We start from the raw sequence: 24,059 nt of genomic DNA on the forward strand, positions 1-24,059 counted from the left end.
ATTGATGTTTACAAGGACGACTTTGTCTAGTTCTAGTGGAACATCTTCCTTTGACGCAAACTGCCCACGAATTACAAATAATTGCCACTTATGTGCTTTCTAGCTGCATTCAGAAACACAGTGTTTATCAGCGGGTTAACCTGGCAATTGTTTTCCTTCAATTATGCACTGATTAAATAAACACATTCACTTAAATTGGCGTGACAACCACACAGGTATGTCAAACTTCATCTCTTTAAGCTTTTCCATTGCAAGACGATACAACGGCAAAGTTCATTTTCCTCGTTCATTAATTAGCAGGGTCGCTGACACTGAAACAAGCACTGGCAAAGCCAACAGTTGTGCGCTGTCATATGCAAAGTGTATCAACAAACGCCACAATAAAATCCATTCCATTCCTAGAAATACAACAATAAACTTCCATCATTACACGTGACAACAGTCAAACTACTGAACGCAAAACGGACACACACTTCAAGCCAAAACATAGAGCAAATCAGTCGCTGTTCTAACCATATTAAAACTTCTGGGTCTCATTCCGTGAAACTGAGAGCAGAGAGAGCCAACTCTGACAAAGTCACACGTGGAATGTTCACGTTTCATGTCACAGCATGCCAGTGCAGTTAGGGGTCCACAAATTCCAGTATACAAATCATGTACTCAAAAAAGTAGAGCAAACACCGGGCAACAAGCAATGCTGTTTATTACAGTTGGGGGAGCACAAATCAAACAGAACAGTGGAGGGGCTCTGATCAAAAGCCTATCTGAATGAAATACAAACAATACATTTATACCAAGAAATTAAATGGTCGGAAATCTATTGAAACACTTACAAGTTGGAGAGTTCACTTTTTCTATGTTTCCCGAGGATTTCATTGGTTCGTAGACACCACTACCTCAAAGTTTAAATTGATTAGAGTAGCATCACTAAAGCAAACAGTTTAACAGATTCCCACTACAATGCCTCCCCATGTAGTACCACATTTATTCACAACCCACACTGGAACAATGTGTTATTACTGAAGTAACTTTTATGCTGACCGCCAGAATTTTAATACACAGACAATGGTCAGCACCATGGAGAAAGGAACATGAGATACCCTGCAGCTGGTGGGAACGGGGACATTCACACGATAACTGTTGGATAATGACTTTCGCAAACTTATTAGTAGATTCTTTTGAAGCTGGTCACCTCACACAGCTCAAGAACTTACAGTCTGATTGGTCCTCCCAGGAACGCCACTCTATCTAGTGCTCCCTTCCCATAGCCACCTGCCGGTGGGCATCAGTGGTCATTTGACCAGCACACTGTTACAGAGTCACCCTCCCTGCTGCAATGTTGGGTGACTAGTTTGGCTGACCGCCCTGTAATTACATCACCCAGTTCTAGTTATGTTGGCTTTCTCGTGATGAACAGTTTGAGCCCCACCCTCCATTGCAAATCCCTGTCATATTGGTAAAGTGTTTCCGATCGCGGTTTCCCAGGTCCAACCCACCAGAGGAATTAAACAATATGTGTATGTGTGATGTGTTATTTTTGTCATTTCCATTTGTTAGCTAATCATAGGACAGTATCTTTGACTGTGTGTACACTCAATGCATCATTACCCCCTACTGTTCGTGTTGATGCCCGTTGTACACGGCGTCGCTGGCTTAGAAGACTTGTGTCATTTCCTGTGTAGCTGCCCCCACCGTCCACATTTTTTACACTCATAGTTGGTAATTGCGTGCCCCTGTCTGGTGGTGAATTAGCACCTTTAAAACATTCCCCCTTCGATCAATCTTTCAATCGATACCTCTGCCCCTCTCATCCTTTTTTCCTTTTCCTTGCGCACACACACCCTTGTTTCCAAGGTCATGTCCCCTTCATCTTCATACCCATCCAAATCTTCCCCGAAAATCAGTATCTTTGTTCCATCAGGTTGTAGAGGAAGGGCCAAATATCCCTGTCAAGATCTCTGCCCCCATGTTGCCTATATGTTTTGAGCCAGTAAGGATGCCTGTGACACACATTTTTCTTGAAACAAGGTATCCATTGAGAAAACCATATATGCATTCACAAAGAAATTGTGGTCTTCTGGACAGGGTAACGGAAGAAGTGTGAAAATAAGTGAGAAAGAAGACTGGTGACTTCACCAGAACTGATGCACACTGAAAAGATACTCAAGACAAAAGAACATGAACACTCTATAAGATCTGAAGAGTAGGTATCAAAGATGAGCAACATTTGGGGCTCGAAATGAAGATGCTCATGCAAAGAAACACTGAAGAACATGAAAAGTCATTTTACACTTGGACCCCGTGAATGGAAAGGGATTCAGTGTGGCGCAGTTGGTAAATAGCTAATTTCTAAGGAGAAGTCAAGAAAGGCTGGTTGGCCCAGCACCAAGAGTCGAGGCCACTGTGAGCCTGGTTGTCTGGCAAGAAGCTACATGAACGTGAGAAACAAACTTCTGTTTGAGGTGGAATAAAAAAACCCTGAAGGCGTCAAGAGTTCATCATTTAATAGTATTATATGCAGCAAAGGGCTCGAAAACGTGGTCTCCAGTCACATGGTCAGATCAAAATATACTTTGGGACAAGCTACACCGAAACCCAAAGATAAAACCATGCCATACTCCCTTTTATTCTCAGGCACAGAGAGCTTCTGCAAGGCTAGGTTCAAAGCCTTAATTTAATGGCAGACTGCAAGAGTGATGATAGATGTTGGGCTAATTGGGAGGGAAGGCATGACCAGGCCAAACCCCACCCCAAGCACCTGGGGTACCAGCCTGTGTGCTGCTGGCCTGTGGAATATTCCAGAAGGATACAAGCATGCCAATCAATTGTAGAGGCCCACGTAACTGAGAGCCCTATAGTTTGTGTAACCAATGGATCTTTGTGTATTTTGTGATGATGAAGATGACTTGCACTAGAGGAGGGCTTAGTTGTCCACCTGTTGTTAGAAGCCCAATCACAACCCCTATTAGTATGGAACGTATACTTAGATGTTCCCTGTAAACCTATCACATCTCCAAGTACGTTTTTGTAGTTTTTGTAGTTTGCCACGTATTGTGATGTCAATGATGACAAATATTGGCTATAAAAGTTGTGTTTTTTATTAAATTAATCGAGAGCTGGTGCGAACATTCGTTGGTGTCCATTGTAACGCTGTGTTTTAGATAATTGCAAATAAAACAGTACTAAATTTGGCAAACTTTCTGAGTCAGTTTGATTATTGATGTATGAGTAAGTGCTGCATCCCCATCCATCTCTAAGTATTGCTACATTGTATTAAAGGGCCCAGGTCTATGGTTTCAATGTGAACACTCTCAACATAATGCTTCGTAAAAATTCCAAGTCTGGTGGGAGTGCTGTGAAAATGAATTCTACTTCATTAACTCTTTCATTCTTACTGGGGTGTTCCTGACCTAATACCTCCCTGAGCTCAATTTTCTGTAATGCCATTATGTGAGTGTTCTTATGCTGGCAGCACTTACACCAATGGATGATTAGAAGGCCGATGCAGGTGATGAGGATCTTGACAAGCACAGGCACAGTAATCTTAAATGCTGCTTCAAGCCAGATGGCTGCCCATGTGAATAATGAATCCAGCCCGGTTGTCTTGCGTTTCTATTACCATTCTCTCATGTATTGTTCTTATTTCCTCTACTGCGTCTGTGATTGTTCCATTTGCGGCATCATTATTGGGAAATGTGGTACAGCACGTGCCCCCTATTTTATGACACACCCCTCCCTCCATTGCAGTCATAAAATCCAGTATGAAAAGATTTTGGTGGGTCATCAATCATAGATTCCGTAGTTCTTCACGCATCGCATTGAATCCCTTTTTGGTTGCATTTGCTAGTTGGAGCAGTTCGTAGTGTGTGATCTGCAACCATTTTGCATTGGCATGCGGCTTGTACCCCAGGAAGCAAGAGAGAGTTAAAAAAGATAGATGCTGAGCTGAACAATTTCAGGTTGGGTGGAACGCTCTCTGGGCTCCTGGTGGATTCCGCTGAGATATAGTTATTGCTGGACCTTTTCTTCCTTGATACTTTGTGTTTGTATTTTTGTATTTCTGCTTACACTTTCTCTTAATTTGCAAACAACTCATTGAGTAGCATCAAGTCTGCGTTGGGCACGGCTAAGGTAGGATTATGGAGGGTTACCAGTGCGCACACCCTCTTCCAGTCTGGCATGAGTGTATGCTCTCTTTCCACAGGCCCACAAGGTGTCCATCACAGATGCAGTCCTCTTTTGCAGCGCTACAATGTCCATCGTCCGCATGCAACTGGTGTTCATCCCCAGCATTATTGTTCCATTTGCTCTGAAAGACAAAACATGCTGTGTGAGAGGTTTTATGTTTTCTAGATGTGGGTTTTCGTTTATCCATGTTAAAGCATGTACATAACTGTTCCAAATGTTCTTACATCCCACATTCTTTTTCTTAACCACGATTTCTTCGAAGTCCTGCAGTCCTTCTGCGCGGCACTGTGGCATTCCTCTTTCCCACTTCTCATTGTGCAGCACCGAACCCTGGATTTGCATCAAGGGTCTGTTGTGGCACAATGGCACATCATACCCTATGGAGGTCTTAGAGTGTATTCTTTTATGGACATTGGTCACCTGTTTTCCCTTCTGTGCCCCCTCTGTTACATTTTCCAGCAGCATATGCTTACTCTCCTCCTTCTGGGCCATACTTTCTAGCTGTATAAAGTTGTCCTTATACACCTCCTTCCCCTCATCAATCCACTTTACTTCCACTGTATGTCCCTGGAACATACCCTTAGTCCTGCACATGGCCCTATTTAGCAGACATCCTCCCTCTTCTGCTGTCACCTCTTGTGGCAAGAATTGGTTCAACATTCCTTTGAGGTGTGGGATGAGTGAGCACACATAGCATGTACCATTGGTGCCTCCCCTGGCCCACCTTCTTCATTTCCCCATACCATAGGTTTTCTGAGGCCAGGTCCTCTCCCTCCTGACAATTTTGTATGATTTGTTGGGCTACGTATACCCCTCTTAGTGCATGTCTCCCTGTCACCACCAGCTGATGGGCCAAATTTATCCTTGTGGTAAATGCCAGAACAGAAGAATGAAACGGAAAACAAAGATGCAGAATAATATAACATGTTTTACATTTACCCCACTCTTCTCTTTAATTCAACACGCTCTTCTTTTTCCTTGTCCATCCTCCATATCCATTGTGGGTCTTCAGTAGCACCTTGTTATCGTACAAAATGTTAAATGTAATTTGGCTAATACTTCCCATCAAGTGATTCATCCCCTTCCTGATGGCCTGCTGGTATCTTGGCAAATGTCTGAATGGTGAATCCATGCACATCGCTCTTTTATTTTCACTGCCATGGGTGTTGAGAAGACCACTTCAAAAGGCCCACAAAACTGAGGCTCTTTCCACTTTCTCATTGTGTTTTGAATAAGTATTTTGTCCCCTGGATAAAGAGGCTGTGTTTGTGGAAATGCTTGACACACTTGTGCACACTCTTAAATGCTGGTTAGCTCGCGTGTAGATTGCTGGACCTGGCGGGAGATATAGCAAAGCACATTGGTCATCTCAATTAAATAGTCTTTCATTTCATTGCCAGGATGTCTGAGCTATGGTTAGCATCCGAAATTGAACGTGAAGGAGGGACAGGCGCATTCAATGGCATCACCGTTGCAATTTCATGCAGAGTCATATGATAATCCACGGGAGGTGAATTTTATAGGGCGAAAAGTGCAAGAGGGAAGCAAAAAATCAAATTACGGCACAAAGTAATTGTTGGCTTAGCCAATCTTAGCCAAGTGTTCTTTTAGTAATCCATTAATTCTCTCCACAATCCTGTTCACCTCTGGACGGTAAACCATGAAAGTTTGTGTTTGATCCCTAAGAGACATGTTATATCCTCAAAGAGATCATTGGTGAAGTGTTGGCCATTATCTGACCTTATTTCCTTACATATACCCCATCTTGGGAATACTTCCCTTACAAGGAGCTTTGCAGCAGATTTTGCATTGTTCTTTGCTCAGGGCCCCACCCCAAGCCAATGTGAAAATGGATGGACCACCATGATTAGGTACCTGTAGGAGGCACATCTTCCTTGCATGTCAACATAATCGATATGCAAGTGCTAGATGGGCTCTTATAGTCGTGCTACTGTTCCCTGCAAAGTTCTTTAGTATGGCCAGAAAGAAACTGTTTGCATACCATACAATTTCCCATGAACTCATTCACTCGCTCATGCATGTTTGGAACATACCATCCCTTGCTCAGCTCTGCAGCTATGCTTACTTTGGACGCATGGGTGGGGAAATGGAGCTCTTATAAAGCTATGTTTAAAACATTCTGGGCATTACAGGCTTCCCTGCACTATTTTACCACCAAATCGTGTCTGTTGGTGACAGTGATGTAACAACAAACAGGGTAAGCTAGTGTAGATACAAAAACAAAAAGCATGGGCAAGCCATTGGTGACAGTGAACATCCTCTTTTTATTCACAGTTCCTTTTTGTCTTTTGGTACCTCGCCTTGCAATTTTATTATGTGTACTATGAGGATCTTGTTAAAATGTTCCTCCCTTTCTTCCTTCCCACTCTTCTTCCTTTCTGCTGTGATGAGTGTCCCCTTTTCCCCTTCTCAGGGGTACCTCTGAACCCCCCCTCGCTCCGGTAAATATGCTGCTGCTTTTGCCGCTCTGTCTGTCATTTCATTCCCCATTGATATCCCGTCTTGTTTTCCTGTGTGTATGGCACATTTTATCATTGTCACCTCTACTGGAACTTTTAAGGCCTCAATTCATTCTTTTAATCATTCTGCATATTTTATAGGGGACCCGTCACTTCTTTTTACTCCCCTCCCTTCTCAACATGCCAGTACTGAATGGATAGTTGATGTGACATAGGCAGAGTCGGAAAAGATGTTTGCTGCATGCCTTTCCATCATTTTTAGTGCTCTTATCATCACCACTAATTCTGCTGCCTGTGCTGAACAATGTGAAGGTAGTCGCTGCTGAGATGCTATTACATATTCCCAGTTTTTTCAGCACACTACTGCCTCACCAGTATGTCTCCTTCCCATTTCTGGGTCGATAGTTGATTACCCGTCAATATAGACCATGTATTATCCTTTAATTTCTTCCTCTTTTACCTCTACATTCCCTTCAACCCTGTCCATATGTGCTGCACAATCATGAATGTAATCCCCTTCCTGTATTGGTTCTACTCGGTAGATTACTGGATTTACACTTTGGCACCTTTTCACCTCTAAGGCTGGGTTTGATAATATGACCTCATATTCCGAAGCTCTTTGGGTAGTTAGTGTATTTTTTGATTTCTCAAGAATGGCAAACAATTAGTGTTCCACATACAATACTATGGAACATCCCATGGAATCGTTGATGTCTTCTCAATTGCAAATGCTGCAGCCACAAGCGATTATTCTCAAGGGAAGTGTCCTTGCATTACTGGGTCTAGGCTTTCACTGTAGCAAGCAAGTGGTTGGAGTCCCTGTCGCTTCTTTGTGTCAGGACAGCGATCATCACTGAGCCTTCTGAATATGAGAACAAATAAATATATTGCTGTAATTTGGGGTAGCTACCACTGGTGCATGTCTTTTAGTTATGGGAACAACTTTCAGTCATCTAAGATGTCCATTGTATGTCCCTCTTCTCTTTTTGTGCTTCATTAAGGCCCTACAATAGGGGTTTAGTAAATATGGCATAATCAAATACCCATGCTCTGCAGTAATTGCAAAGACCTAGAAACATCTGCATCTCTTTCACTGTTCATGGGCGAGTGGTGGAATGAATGCCCTGTGTCCTTTCAGGTGTTATTCTACATTCTTCATTGGATATTATTTGGCCCAGGTACACAACCTCTTCTAGGCAATACTGTAATTTTGTCTTATTAACCTTCTACCCTTTCTCTGTAAGTAGTGACAAACATGTACTGAGTCTGGCCTACACTCTTCTTCTGTCTCAATGCATATTAGTAGATCATCAACATATTGAATCACAGTGCTTGATGGTTGCACATTGCATAAATCAGTTTGTATTATTCTGTTGAAGATACTGAGCAATTCACATTACCCCTGGGAAAAAGGAGCGTGGTCAAATCTGGTTCCGCAATATGCAAAGGTGGTCAGATATCTTGAGTCTGGGTGCAAAGGTATAGTGAAGAATGCATTTTTCAAGTCAATGACCATGAAGAATTTTGCCTTCACTGGTATATTGCACAATATTGTGGCAGGGTTTGGAACCACATGAAATTCTGATTTCACCACTTCATTTACGGGGCACAAATCCTGGATGAAATGCCATGACCAGCCCTTTGATTTCTTTATTGGGTAGATTGCTGTGTTACAGATTGATGTGGATGTCTGAATTATGCATTGCTGCCATAATGCATGCAAAGTGGAGTATATCCCTTCATCTGCTTCTCTCGACAATGGGTATTGTTTTGCCCGGGGTAGCAGGGCCCATTGTTTCAGTTTCATTTTTACGGCCCCAACTCCTTTCAATACCCCCACTTCGTAAGATCCCTAAGTCCACAACTATTCTGGTACCCTTTCGAGATCTCCTTTTGTGTGTTTATTTTCCTTCCTCACTAATTGTGTCAGAATGGACACAATGTTTTCCAATAACTGAACTGTGCAATGTATCTGTATCTGGAACACCATCTCTCCTTCCTCCTCCTCATCGGTGAACAATTATTCATCCGATACACCTGTAATTGTCAAAGTAGGGTCAAACAGCACTGTTTGCCACTCCATATTGTCAGTGTCGTTTCCACAAAGAATCATCATGTCTTTGTGTATTAGTGCTTTTTCCAGCTGTAACACAATCGTTTTCCCCTTTTAGTCTTTTCTAAACTTTTTAGTCTCTTCTGGAACTGTGGTCTGAATAGGAATTCCAAAGAATGTCAGAACACCTTCCCCTGTGTTCCTGGGACCCATCCTAGTAGAACTTCGACCCTGTACAGGAACATGCTGTGATATATTGGCTGTGATGGCAAGGTGGTTTGTGTGTGTGCTGCCAAGAGAAGAGCTGCTACCTGGGCAGAGTAAATGCTGGTAGTGGAGCACATCATCCCTTGCTCTGTGAATGATGTGGTTGCATTTAGTTTGCTGAGCAGATCTCTCCCCAAGATATTGATGGGTGTGTCTTTGGAGTACAGCAAGGGAGCTACAAGGTGTTGTGTCCCAATGGTTAATGGTAAACCTTTTGTTACTGGAACCGCAACCACTACCCCAGAAAAGCCCTGCATATCCATCACTTTGTTAGTTAATGGGAATCCCACATCCCAAATGGAGGATTTGTTTGCTCCTATATCTATGAGAAATTAGAACTTTCTTGGTCCTATTTTCACTGCTACCTTGGGTACCTCTTCGGGGTCATCAGTTACTGCTAGGACTGGACACACTCTGACTTTATGGGCGCCCCTATTGCTGTGGGTTATTTGGCTGGATCCCTGTGTAATGGGGCGCCACATTTTGCCCTAGCACCACTGTTGTTCTGCCTGCTGCTGTAGGTGGCTCAACCATTGCTGGGATTGTTACCCCGCTGTTGGTTGTCCCTACGCGGGGCTGCACTCCTCCCTGCTGTGCTGGCATCTGCACTGGTTGTGTCTGCCCTGGACGACACTGCATCATTTGCCACTGGAGCCCCTGCTGTTGTGCTACCTGGATTGCCTATGCCTGTTGCATAAATGGACAGGTGCGCACCACATGTTCCATGTTCTGACATTTGTAGTATGGTCTGAAAACCTGTATCCTGTTCCTCGATAACCCCCTCTTCCCAGTTGTGAAAATCCTCTTCCTATAGGGAAGTATCCCACATGCATGTAATTCCCCTGTATTGGTGTTCCCCATTGTGGTCCATACTGCAGCTGCATGTACCATCCATGTGGTTTCTGTCCTGCGGGAAACCCAATCCTGGCATCACAGCAGAAGCATCTGGCACTAACAGTACCCCTTGCATGGTGTATTTGGCCAGTTCTTTTGCACTAATCTGTTTACTGCCTTTATGGCATTCTCGGCGGCCTGCTTCCTCTTACAGTAATGTACTATTGTGGCTTGTATTTTTGGGTCAGCCTTTAGCTTTTATACACACTACCTTGTCCAAGGAAGCCTGTACTTCTGTTAGCAGTCCTTTTACTAGCATGTGATAGAACAATGGTATTCATTTGTCCCTGGACCTTAGCATCTCTTCGATCCATAAATCCTGAACTCGCTTTATATATTCAGCTGGGTTGTCGTCACCTTTCATTTTGCAATCCATCACTGTCCCCAGGTCGTAGCTGTCTGGTTATATGCTTCTTAAAACTTCCCAGACGTGCGCTTGATAATTGTTAAATGGAGCTTTGTCATGAGCATTGGTGCTCAATTTCACTCCTTTATAGCCAGCCTGATTCCAAGTTTTGTCAGCCTGTTCTCCTATAATTGCGGAAAACAAACTTTTCATATCCCCTACAGCCAGCATTACCCCTGCTGTCTTTTTCTCCTCGAGTGCCTGTATGCATTTACTGGACCCGGCTACGAGGGAGGGCAAACCACATATTATGTTGTCCCGGTCCATTGTTTGCAAGGGCACATAATGGGCTCCCCCTTGTCCCTTCTGTAGTAACAGCATTACCTGTTTCTCTGGTCCCGTCCCTCCCTGTCTGACAGCTTGCATTAACCCCATTCTTACCTTACCTTACCCATCCTACTACATAAGGTGGTGGACCAGTCCATGACACAACCATCACTGTCCTGTTGTTTCTACTTTTTTCATCCCCTTCTCCTAAGTTTGTCGTTGTCCATTTGGCACTGTCCCTGTCACTCAATTCATCTCCTAGTAACCCTTCGTCTGAGGCTGCCTCATTGTCTTTTTTCATTTCTTCCTCTTTGTCCTCCTCATCTAACTTGACTTGTATTCATGCCGATAGCCATTCTCCCTTGGTCTTCCCCCTCACCTCGTTCTCTATCACTGGTTCTGTTTCACTGAATAACGCATCCACCTGTTGGTGCATATTCTTTTTGATGTCTGCTAGATATTTTCTTTTGCCCTGCATGTGCATCTCCTCTCTTTGTGCTTCTTTCTCTTTCTCCCCAATTGCTTTACCCTGGTCTTCCTTTGAGGTTTCACACCACGGGTTCACACTGTGGCTGGTCGAAAGGTGGGATGTAACCGATTGGGTGGGGAAAGTGAGCTTCTTCATTCTTCAATTTATTCCTGTGTAGTCTCATATAATTTCCAGAGACCCAATATGTTTTGCCTGCTTTGTTTCTATTATCTTACTGTCAAATGTTCCTTCCCCTGGCCATGCATGGAAACAGTGCCCTGCAGTCTTCCCGGCCCACTGAAAATTGTATTTTAATAGTTTATCACGATATTGGGGCAATTTGCAGCACATGTGGTCTAGGGGACTGTTCACCAAAGCCATTATTTCCTTTCTTTTTATTCTACTACCATGTGTTCCCTTCTCCTTCTGTCTCCCACCTCTTTCCCTTTTATTTATTCCCAATCACTCCTCTCAATGTTCACTCTGGCCCTCTCCACAGGCCCTACCAGACACTTCACTCATTTTCAATGGCCCTCTCCACAGGCCCTACCAGACACTCCAATTCTTTGCAATGGCCCTCTCCACAGGCCCCATCAATCACTCAATGTTAGTACTTTTCAGCCTCCACCACGGGCTCACCATTCCCAACATTAGTGCAAGAATGTCCAGTGCATAACCACGCATCACCTGCACACACCTGCTATTGAAATGCAAAAGCCTGCTATTTTACACAAGATACCTCTTGGTGCTGACTCATCCACCACAAGCCCTCACCACTGAGCGACTCAAATTACCACACGTGTGTCCCTCTCGACAAAAAAAAATTGTGTCGCAATAGCACTACTATACATTTGCCTGCACTACATGCCACTCCTGTCTAACAGAGTTCCCCACACACAACGCATCCCTCCTGCTCTGCTGCAGGCATGCCCACACCAGAGCCCACTACCTATTGAGTGGTACGCTCTAATATCTACACTTCTACAACCAATCGTCCTCCCTTCCCTGCGGATGCATCCTATACACCATGAGAATAATCTATCCCTCCCCCTCTGTAGGCATGCACTATTGTGCAGCGTCTTCTTGCATGGTTATACTCACGTCCTCTGGACTTGGCAGACCTCGCAAACTGTGCAAACTCGACATCTGTAGATCCTCCTTAGTGATGCACAGTGAACAGGTCTGCTGTCGCCAGACCTGCGCCCCAAGGGAGGGTGGCCTAGATACCGTCAGCGATACAGGGAGGACTGAGAGATCTTGCTGTGGCCCCCAAAAATGTTGTCAGGGGTCCACATTTAGAGTATGAAAATCACATACTCAAAAAAGTTGAGCAAACACTGTGATATGATATGATATTTATAAAACACTTAATACCCAGACGTTTCTAAGCGCGGACCCGGGGAACAAACCTGTGGTGCTCCGTGCCATCTTGCTTCCAAGGCAAGCACGCTGCCCCTGAGCTATCCTCCAGAGACAACAAGCAATGCTGTTTATTACAGCTAGTTGAGCACAAATCAAACAGAACAGTGGATAGGATCTGTTCAAAAGGCTGACTTCTGAATGAATTAAGGACAGTATTTTTATACCAAGAAATAAAATGGTCGGAAATCCATCAAAAGACCTGCAAGTTGGAGAGTTCACTTTTTCTGTTTCCCAGGGAGTTATTTCGTTCATAGACACCACTTCCTCAAAGTTTACATTGATTAGTGAAGCATCATTGAAGCAGTGTAATAGTTTCCCATTACAATACCTCCCCATGTGGTACCAAATTTACTTACACCCCACCCCGGAACCAACTTGTTATTACTAAAGTAACATTTGTGCTGACCGCTGGAGCTTTATTACACTGCCATTGGTCAGCACCATTGAGATTGGAACATGAGACACCCTGCAGCTGGTGGGTAAGTGCACATTCACACTATACCTGTTGGATAATGACCTTTGCAAACTCTGTAGTAGATCATTTGCAGGCTGGCCACCTCTCCAGAGCTCAAGAACGTACTGTTTGATTGGTCCTCCCAGGAACGCCACTCGCCAGTGTTCCCTTCCCATAGCCGCCTGTCGATGGGCATTAGCGGTCATGTGACCAGCACACTGGTACAGAGCCACCCTGCTGCTGCTGTGTAGAGCAGCTAGTTTGGTGGACCACCCTGTAATTACATCACCCAGTTCCAGTTGTGTTGGCTTTCTCGTGATGAGCAGCTTCAGCCCGCACCCCCCTTTGCAAATCCCTGTCCTATTGGTCACGTGTTTCAGATCAAGTTTTCCCAAATCCAGCCCGTCTGAGGGGTTTCCCTCTACGTGTGTTTATAATGGCGCTATTTTTGTCTTTTCCCTTCTATAGCTAATCATAGGACAGTATCTTGGACTGTGTGTACACCCAGAGCATCATTACCCATACCGTTCCCGGTGAAGCCTGTTGTATGGAGCATCTGTAGCTTAGAATACCTGTGTCATTTCCCATGTAGCTGCCCCCACTGTCCACCTTATTTACTCACATAGTTGGTAGGTGCGTCCCCCTGTCTGGTGCTGAATTAATACCTTTAACACACCAGAAAACATACAAAAGGCAGGCCAGATGATGCCCATCAAGGAAGATATGTAGCAATGCACATCTGCCATCAACCACGCTCCATTCCAATAGTTCTTTCTGCACTTGGTGAACCAAAACCTAAAAATAAGGCACAGTGAAACAGGAATGCGTCTAATGTCAGTGAACTGCACCAGTGAAACAGGGGACGGTACTGGGATATTTGACTCATTTTCTATGATCTGTATATGTATACAACGGAAATTTGCAGATATATGTGTCTGTGCAAAATGTATAGCATGATTCCCAACATGCTAAAACCGAAAATTTTGCATTTATATGGTGTAGACCATGTAAAAAGTATAAAATATAAATATATTGTACTGGAAGGGGAAGAAGATCAAGACCCTACAGAATATGTGGAGAACATGATCATCCACGAAACAGGTGCGAGCAAGTTCTCCCAGGGGTTTGCGATCGAACGTGTGCAAAGGGCCCTGATGAGAAGGCTGCAAACTGGGGCCCCTCCCCGTGCAATCATAGGGAAGATCCTGAATTACAGAGACAGGGAAAAGATCCTGGAAATTCTTCCGGAAAGGAGGAACAATAACAAGGGCTTCGGCTGCTATCACAGCATACCCGGATTACACCATGTGGGTTCCGAGACAGCATTACAGCTATGTGGCAGTAAAAAGGAGATTGCGCACAGCCGGATACAAATATATGCTTCTGTACCCCGCAAAGCTCAAGGTCCTACACAAAAGGCAAAGCACGCTTTTTTGACACCCCAGAAGACGCAGCGAACTGGCTGGATGCCCATGGCTACCCAGAACATGGAGATGACCAGGAGCGAGATGAACAGGATGAGTTATACAGTGCCATGCATGATACAGTTGGGTGCGGGGAGAATTGTAGCTGAAATATTGGATAGGATATAATGGGTGTAGAGAAAATGTGAACTTTAAGTACATGGCACACCTAGCATTTGGACTTGATGGACTGGAATATAGACTGCAATAGGAGCGGCAGGTGCGCTGCGCTTGATGGTTAATATAGGAGTCACGAGATGGAGACGACCTACCCCCAGTAGGTAGAGTAGTGGGAGCGCCATTAGGGCGACGTCTCCCTGCTGTGCCTTGAGTACGGGCAAGTGCCAAGAAAAAAGCTAGATGCGGGGGTGCCTGAGATCCAATGATGGAACTGGGCAACAGTTGGGAGGGGGGGGGGCATGTGGGTTTTGGGGTCAAGTTGGGGCATAGAAGTGCGGGGGGATTAGGGGAAGTTGGGGACTTTACAAGGTTAATGATTAGAGGTAGTTTAAATTGGGTAATGAGCTAGGGTCCGAGACGATGCACAGGGGGGGCAGGAAACGGCTGGAATATGGAAGACCTTAAGATAATATCCTGGAATGTCAGGGGTCTGAATACCTATCTCAAGAGGAATAAGGTTATGATGTACTTGAGAAGACAGAAAATAGACATAGCCTTAATACAGGAGACACAACTTCCAAAAAATAAACTAGAGGTGGTCCGGAAAAAGTGGGGTGGGACCCTTGTTGGGACAGCTTATTCGACCTATGCAAGAGGGGTGATCACCTGGGTAGCGTCACAGGTCCCATTTCAGTTACTACAGTCCACAGTAGAAGCAGACGGGAGGATGGTGTTACTTCGGGGACTGGTGGAAAATAAAGAACTATGCATTGCAAATACATATGCCCCGAATCAAGATACAGTGACATACTTCAAGATCTTGTATAAAAAACTATGTCCGTGCCTGAGGGGGGGGACAGTGATCTGGGGAGGGGACTTCAACTGCTCATTAAACCCGAAAGTAGACAGATCAGATGATAGCCCACCCCCGCTGCTAGAGCCCTGCAGACCCTGTTAACAGAATTACAGCTAGAGGATGCATGGAAGGCACACCACCCACAAGATGGACAATGCTCGCATTACTCAGCCCCGCAGAATTTGTATACAAGGCTTGATTACATGTTTGTCACGTAGGAGGTGATTGCAGAGACAATAATGGTAGAATACAAGGCGAGAGTCCTATCAGACCACTAGCCGTTGGTCCTAATGTGGCAGTATCGACCCTTGAGGGCCATCATCCCAATGTGGCGACTCAGAGCCGAAGCACTGAAGGACACAATGTTTAGGGATGACCTGAGGGAAGAGATTTTAAACTACTTTGAAACCAATACTGGGAGCATCGAGTCCACTGGTACAGTATGGGAAGTTTTCAAGGTGGTGGTGAGAGGAATAGCGATAGCCAAATCTAAGGGGTTGCAAGGAGGCATATTGAGGGAATTGCAGCAAGCCGAAACCAAGCTAGAAAAGGCCCAGGAGAGGGGGGGCAGCACAAAAGAAGATGCCGAAACCATTAACAAACTGCAAAAGGAATATGTGAATCACTGGGAAAAATGGTGTAATCTAAATTATAGGAAATATGTAGAGAGGCAGCATGCGGGTGGAGACAAGCCAGGAAGGATGCTGGCTTGGCTATATAAAAGAGAGACCCCCAGGCCCACGATTAGAGTAATACAAGGGAAAGATGGGCAGCTGGTAGACACCCAAGAAGGGGTAAACCGAGAATTCCTTAACTACTACCGTACCTTATATGAGGAAACGGAAGGTAGCGATAGTAAGGAGATAAAGGACACACTAGAGGATATAGGCCTGCATTCAGACCACTATACATGTTGAATCAAGATAGCAAAATGCTTACGGCGGTGCTGGCAAATAGAATGAAAAGGGTTATTAATAAATAAATACACCCGGATCAAACTGGCTATGTGACACGCAGAAACATATCCGATAACCTTAGGCGACTCCACCGAATTATAGAGCACACAAAGGGAGACTCTGGCGGGATTGCAATTGTTTCACTAGATGCAATAAAACCCTTTGACTCGATCAAATGGACTTGGTTGATGACAGCCCTGAACAGCTATGGAATGAGACCAGGGTACCTCAAATGGGTCAAACTGCTATATAGCACACTGCTAGCCAGGGTGAAAATGGGAGTGATCATCTCTGAAAAATGGCAGCTGAGTAGGGGTACCAGGCAAGTGTGCCCATGGTACCCGATGCTTTACATCTTGGCATTGGAGCCCCTGGCAATATACCTGAGGCAGCAATATGAAGGAATAGGGATCAGCATAAAAGGGGAGCCACATTTGTTCTCCCTATATGCAGATGACAGGCTACTGTACATAATATACCCTGAAGAGAATATTCAATATATCCTTGAACTGATGGAGAGGTTTGTGACGTTGTCCGGAATAGCAGTGAACCCCCACAAATCATGCATATTCCCACTGGGGAGGTACGCAGGGGTCCCACAAGATCAATTACCAAGCCTACAAATACCATGGGTGCCTCAGACGTTCAAATATCTGGGAATAGACATTTATCATACAGTAGAGATAGAACATCGATATAACACTGAGGAAGCAGTAAAACAATGTTGGGAATAGTATGAGATTCTGGTCCAAACTTCCTCTGGCAGTGATGGGGAGAGGAGCGCTGCTGAAGGTGGTTGTGTTGCCAAGACTATTTACATTTTTTTTCGGAATATCCCATATCTGATACCAAAGTGATTTTTCATTAGACTACAGAGCATATGTAGGGAATTCCCATGGCACGGGACCAGGAATAGGATAGCTCTTTGGAAGCTGCAGAATACGCACGATAAAGGGGGTATAAAACTCCCGAACTATGAGATCTACTACATAGCTAGTCAATTACAATATGTGGCCAAATGGTTGTCAGAAGACCCGACTTCAGAATCGAGGCTATTGAGAACAGAGTGCGCCCCGTACTTCCTGAAATAAATGATATGGCTGCCAAAGCCAGAAGTGAAAGAGCGCTCACAGATGCTGCTACTGGGCTGGCATATATGGCGCAGAGCTTGTCAGGCCATGGAGAACCCGGCCCCGTGTTCCCCACAGGTACCGCTGGTCGCACTAACAAGAGGGGATGAGCAACTATTGAAGGCAATTAGGAAATACTGGGAACCAGTGGGAATAGCAACACTAGGGGATATATGGGAAGAAGAAGAGATTAAGGCATTCGGGGAGTTGGAAGAAGAAACAGGATTACATGAAGGGCAATACATAACATACACCAGAAAAGTGCAGCGGATCAAAGACACATGGTCAAAAGTAGCACTAGGAGAACAACCTGATGCCTCTGTAGAAACCATATATGATACAGCAGATGGTCGGCATGAGATATCCAGAATATACTAGCTATTGATGTCCAAGGTGGGGAAGGAAGAGGCACTCCTGAGATCAGACTGGGAAGAAGAGGCTGGGATACCCTTGAGTGATGGGAAGTGGGAACGGGCCCAACGGTACCACAGAAAAGTGTCTAGGAACGCGAGGCTACAACAAATACAGCTATAAATAACCAACAGGGCATATATGACACCCCAAAGGATAGCCAAATTAAGAAATGCAGAGAGACAAACATGCCCTAAATGTGGGGAGGAAAACATGGGGATGACACATATGTTTTGGGCATGCCGCAAAATTGGGAAGTTCTGGCAAGAAGTAGCCCACAGGCTTGAAGAGATAGGGATCAAAATAGATGTTGAAACAGTGTAGGCATGCTTGATAGGGGGATTCCCAAGGCCACATAAACTGAAACATGTAAGCAAATTAAAGGATCTAGCATATATACTTGCCAAGCGTAGAATAGCCATGGGATAGAAGGCATGTAACAGACCTAGCATCGAAGTCTGGTGGAATGACCTCCAGAAATGAGACAGCAGTATGGCAAGAAATGAGCAATAGAGGAGGGGAGGAAGAGGCAGAAACCCTGACAGCCTGGAGATATCTAGTGGCCACACTGAACAGGTCTACCCAAGATTCGAGCGACCAGGACTCAGTTGAGGACACGGGAGGAGGAGCCCCTGCAGAAGATGTAGACACGGAAGGCGAAGTGTAGTAGGCTCATATGGGGGGGGATAAGGGTGAGCAGTAGACACAGAAGGATATGTGTAAATCCTGAACCGTCATGACTTGTAATGCAACGGTTGGTTGTATGTTGTTTGGTTATAATAAAATTAATACAATTGTTTTAAAAAATATAAATCTATCGTTGTATAATTTTTGTTTTTGTTTTGTAGGAATTACCATGCAAAGTACAGGTACAACTGCTAGTAGTAAAACAAGTGAAAGTGAAATGACATTAGGTTACTCCTGATCAGGTTCTTGTTTTAATTCAGTGCACATACGAAGTTACTTTGAAGATGCAAAGTCAACATTGCTTAAACCAGTACGTTTTGTGCTGCAAATAAGCTATCGAAACTGCTCCAAAAAGGCATTTTAATTATGTTCCATTGAAAATCATTGCCATGTCCACGGCAATGGGAGCATGTGACGTTGATTGCACCGTCCTTTAATATCTGCCCTGTGCTTGCAAAGCATTGTGAAGTTCCAGGGTGCTGGTGGCAGGTGATAGTCGCAATGGTAGATACACGTTGCTTGTTAAAGATGCTACTTTCAAGACAGTAGACCATGGATCTGCACTTTTTGGACCTCCATATATTTTGGGATACAACTCCCATCACCCCAAGCCAGCACATTCGATGGTGAAGGATCATGGAAGTAGCAGAGCAAAGCACCTGCGGAGCCACAGGTTGCATGCCTGTGCAGAAGACTGTGTGATGTAGTGTCACCTAATCCCCAGTTGCCACCTCATTCTCACATTGCAGCAAACTGCACATTTAAGGGATAGGTGTTGCAATGATACAAGAGGAAATCCAGGAATGTTGACCTGCTTGCTGTTACTGACAAGCCTCTATCACTCTTTACACAACTTTGCTAGGAGACACCAAGAGAAATGAAGTTCAATGAATTGTAATGAGCATTATATGAGATGAAAGGTAACTATAATTAGATCCCTAATAGGGGACTGGCTTCAGTTTATGCAAAAGAGAAGAGAGCTCCAGGGTTGGCAACACCTCAGTTGGTCTTATCCATATATAAATAAGCTGCCTCCATGAGCACTGATGCTTCGCCACCCGCCGGATTAATGCTTTTACCACCAGGCCTACACATAAGGCAACAATGCATTAAGGGAGTAATGCCATGAGGCCTGGCTGTACATCTGGTCCCTGTGTTAAACCGCGGGGCCATTAAAATCTCATGCTCTTCCTTTTGATCATTATTATTTGGGTTCATTTGCTTCCACGGCACATTGCTTTAGCTAAATTGTGTATTGTTTGTGAAGCATCTATGATCATTTGCACATTATAGGATGGTAAATGACAAAAATATGAACTATGTTATTGTGCACTAGATTAAGGTTTGAGCATGAACATTTTTCATCAAAATCATAACAGAATACCCATTGAAGCTTTCATGATTTCTAAATTATTCAAATTGTCGGATTGACCTTCTATGTGATTTTCTTTTACATCAGAATGGTAGAATGTCACTTGGAGAATATTACTCTTTGACAAAGGAAACGGATTACCTGTGAGCGGGGATTTTGTGGTCTCCGGCAATGAGGAGGACATCACAGAGCTGCTTTTGCTGCAGGTAATTTTCCATCTTGCGGAATGTCTGCTCTGCATGATTTGTGGACTGGAAGTACTCATCTGAGCCATTTGAGTTCATTCTGCTGGGCGAGCAGCTTGTTACAGGTGGGCTGTCAAGAAAAGGAGGAGAGGCAGGTGAAATGAACATCACATGGTAACACATGCATAGGTTTGCAGGAGATGGATGAACACAGAAGGCATTAGTAAGCCCGTCTGGCATGCTGTGTGGTTTGCTGCTGCACCCGGAAGACCGTCAACACATAATACAAGGCACACACTGCTGATTCATTGTAAAGCAATGAGACACACATTCATTTAAAGCATACGCAAAATATGGATGATGAACTTCATTGAATGTTAATCAATTGAACCTATCTGGCCATAGGAGATGGAAAGTCAGCCCTGTCATACATTAGTGTCAGGAGCCCGATCACAACTTTAATGGATGCTTGGATGCCAGCACCCAAATGGGGCCAGAGGTGCATTTTACAGTGACTGGCCCATAAAGGGTATTGACATGACATTGCGAAATGCAGCAAAAAACAATACAAAATGTATATTCATTTATGAGTAACCGAAATGTATCTGGGCCAGACAGCACTCCTGGACAAAATTGCTTCCCTCCAATCTAAAATTAAAGGCAAACAAAACTCTCTACAGACTGATAAACCTCAGTGCACTTCTATGAGTGCTACCCACCAGGCCAACACAAATTTTAAACCTTTCTCCTTCTCCCCTCTCACTATTGTTGAAGTAGAAGGAATTATGAACAAACTTAAACCTTCTAATTGTCAAGGTGATTCATGCCCTGCCACTATCATCAAGGAAGCCTCTCACGACCTAGCCCCTTTCATCACAGCCTTTATAAACCGCTCCTTCAAAACTGGTATAGTCCCTGGCAATCTCAAGGACGCCTGGGTGATCCCTTTGCTTAAAAAACCATCCCTTGATCCAAATATACCAACTAACTTTGAACCTATTACTACTGTCCATTTCTTGCTCAAAATATTAAATCGTGCAGCCTACCTGCAGATCCAAGACTATCTTGAAACCAACAATCTCCTTGGTCTGAGACAATCAGGTTTCTGCCCGAGACATGGGACCGAAACGGCCTTGATCGATCTCAAAACTCAAATTGAGGTATTAAAAGATAATGGGAAATTAGCTCTGCTATTACTTCTCGATCTTTCCGCTGCATTTGATCTGGTCAGTCACCGAATCCTATGACAGCATCTCAAATCCGCCACCTACTTCTCTGACTCTGCCACTGTTTGGATCAACTCCTTTCTAAGCAATAGATCCATGCAGGTCTTTTCCCCTACAGCCTCTGCTGACCCCGCTACTATTCACTGCAGCATTCCTCAAGGTTCTTGTGTGCCGCATACTCTCTACAATGTGTTCACCAAACCTCTCTTTGATGTTCTTGACTATCTGGGTGTCTCTTACACTAATTATACTGATGACACCCAGATACTCATCCCTATTACAGGTGATCACACAGCTGACACCAAATCCTTGAATGACGTCTACCTGGTCATTCAGACTTGGATGGCACAACATGAACTTTGCCTCAATGATGACAAGATTGAGCTCCTAATACTACGCTCAACTCAACGTCTTAATAAACTAGACCATGCCTTTAAGTCTTTCACCATTGACGGCAATGTCTTTAAGGTCTCCAAGGACACTAAAACAATAGGTGTCTATCTTGACTCTGCACTATCAATGAACAGACAAATTAATGCAATAAGGTCGTCAGCGGCCTATACTTGCAAACTCATTACGGCCTGCAGGCCTTTTTTTAAATTCCCCTAACTGTATTACGTTGGCAAGAACACTTATCATGTCTAAGATTGACTGTTGCAGTGCCCCCTACCTGGGAACTAGCCAGTCTAACCTCAATAAAATGCAAATTACGCAGAATAATGCCATCAGAGAGGCACTCAACATTCCTAGGTACCTCCATATTTCGGACGTCAGAACTGATCTACATTGACTCCCAGTAAAACACAGAATCTTTCTGAAAACCCTTGCCTTGATGCACAAGTGCTTGGCCAATAAGGCCCCTTCCTACCTATCCAACCGTCTCACTCTCCATACGTCCACACATCCCATGAGAACTACCCAAATACACAGCCTCTCCCTGCCTAGATGTAAACTTCAAAAATATGGGGGCATGAGCTTCCCTGTCCTGGCCACGAAGCTTTGGAACTCCCTTTCTGTCTCCATCAGAACCGAGCCTTCCTTCCAAGCCTTCAAGAACAAAACTAAATCTTGGCTCTTCTCACGGAATATGTGACGTACAGAGTATTGGGCATGATGCCTAATCTTCAAGGTCGCTTTGTCTCACTGTATATTATTGTACTGTATTGAACTTATGTTGTCATATTGTGATTCCAGCTCACCTCTGTATCATTTTGTAAACAGGTGGAGCTAGTTTACCTTCCATTGACTTGTACTGTAACTGTAACTGTGTTATGTATGATTATGCAAGATTATGCGCCCGGATGCCTAAGGGCCTGGTTGCGTTTTACAAATAAACTAAATACAAATACAAATACTTTGCAGCTGCTCTGCTGAAAATTATTCAGGAAGCAGTCGGAAAAGATGTCCACATGCATTGCACCTGCTCTGCTCTTATCAAAACAGGCACAGGGGAATGCTCAGATTTCTGATCATTTAAAAAAAAAAAAAAACATCATGTTTTCAAATTCTGGATGAGTTTAGAAATGCTCCCGAATCTTTTGTGTATTTTGTGCAACTTTTTGGCACAGATCAAGGGGATACACTATTATTATTTATTTACATTTGTAAAGCGCTCAGCAGCCCGTAGGCATCGTGGCGCTGGTAACATAAAGGGTGTGCAGGCTTAGTTACATAGTACATAAGGCATAGTGAAAATGCAAACAGTACATTCATAGTTACAAGTGCATCTTCAGCACTGGGCAAAACATGTTTTCAGTTCTGGTTACTTTGAGAACAAGTTTCAATATTGGGTCCAAAAGCTCACTTAAAAAAATAACAAAACACGTTTCAATTTTAAAAATACGTATTACTAAGACCATCGAGAAGGCAAAAAAAACACTCCCTATACATTAAAATAGAAAATCACAACCGGAAATGTGCCTTCCAATACCCACTGTTAAAAAAATTACCCTGTACAATGCAGGTATTTGTTATTGTAAAAACAGAAACAGTAATTTACAATATCCCATAAGGTTCCACTTGCAGCAGTCGTTCACGAGGAATCACTTTGAACGTCTGTGAACACAGCTTAAATCAGTGCAGGCAAGATGCAGAGACTGAAGTGTTGCCAGCTGAGCCTCGGCTAATACCTGAGGTTGGGTCGCTGTATCTATTTGCCTATATAAAGAACCTGCTTCTGGAGATGCTCAGCAGTCACTATGTATGTTTCACTGAGAAGGGTGATTCGTGTTGTTGTTAGTTGGAGCACTTCATACAGGAAAGGCTTTTAGCATTGGTTGTAGAAGTTAATTTAGGCATTGATGAACATAATATTATTTGTTTCTTTTTTATTTTTACAGGCCTATTATAATAAAAGTATTTTCTTGAAAACGGCATGTAACGTAGGAATAACCAGGCTAACTTGCTTGATTGATCTACACTCATGCATGACTCAGTAAAACATGATATCTAACTAAAATAATGTGATATCGTGTCAAATATATTAGCATACATTGACATAAGGGAAAAAGTCTTTGGGGCTTGTTTGGATTTTTTTTAAAAATATTCCTTATCATTGAAGCAGTGAAACAGTGGCATGGATGGCAGGGTGATTAGGTGTGTGATGCAACACACCATCTGCCGGAATGGATGGGGAATGCGCAGTTTAGCAGCTTGAATCAATGCATGCTCACACATGACTTGCGAGCACAATAGCATACATAGATTAACACTTTAATTTCTTGTCAAATAAATAGCACACTTTGAACAACGTA

The 24,059-nt window shown here is 43.9% G+C and overlaps 1 protein-coding gene across 2 annotated transcripts in view; it reads right to left on the reverse strand.

Moving 5' to 3' along the window:
• Window positions 1-24,059, reverse strand: part of KLHL4 (kelch like family member 4) — a 1,128,728-nt gene that overhangs the window by 541,421 nt on the left and 563,248 nt on the right. For both annotated transcript variants that reach the window (XM_069612999.1, XM_069613000.1), the window contains exon 2: window positions 20,037-20,210. In XM_069612999.1, coding sequence (XP_069469100.1) covers window positions 20,037-20,210 — 174 coding nt within the window. The remainder of the gene's footprint in view (window positions 1-20,036; window positions 20,211-24,059) is intronic.

This window comes from Ambystoma mexicanum, chromosome 5p (genome assembly GCF_040938575.1).
Source record: "Ambystoma mexicanum isolate Mex_15411 chromosome 5p, UKY_AmexF1_1, whole genome shotgun sequence".
NCBI lineage: Eukaryota > Metazoa > Chordata > Amphibia > Caudata > Ambystomatidae > Ambystoma > Ambystoma mexicanum.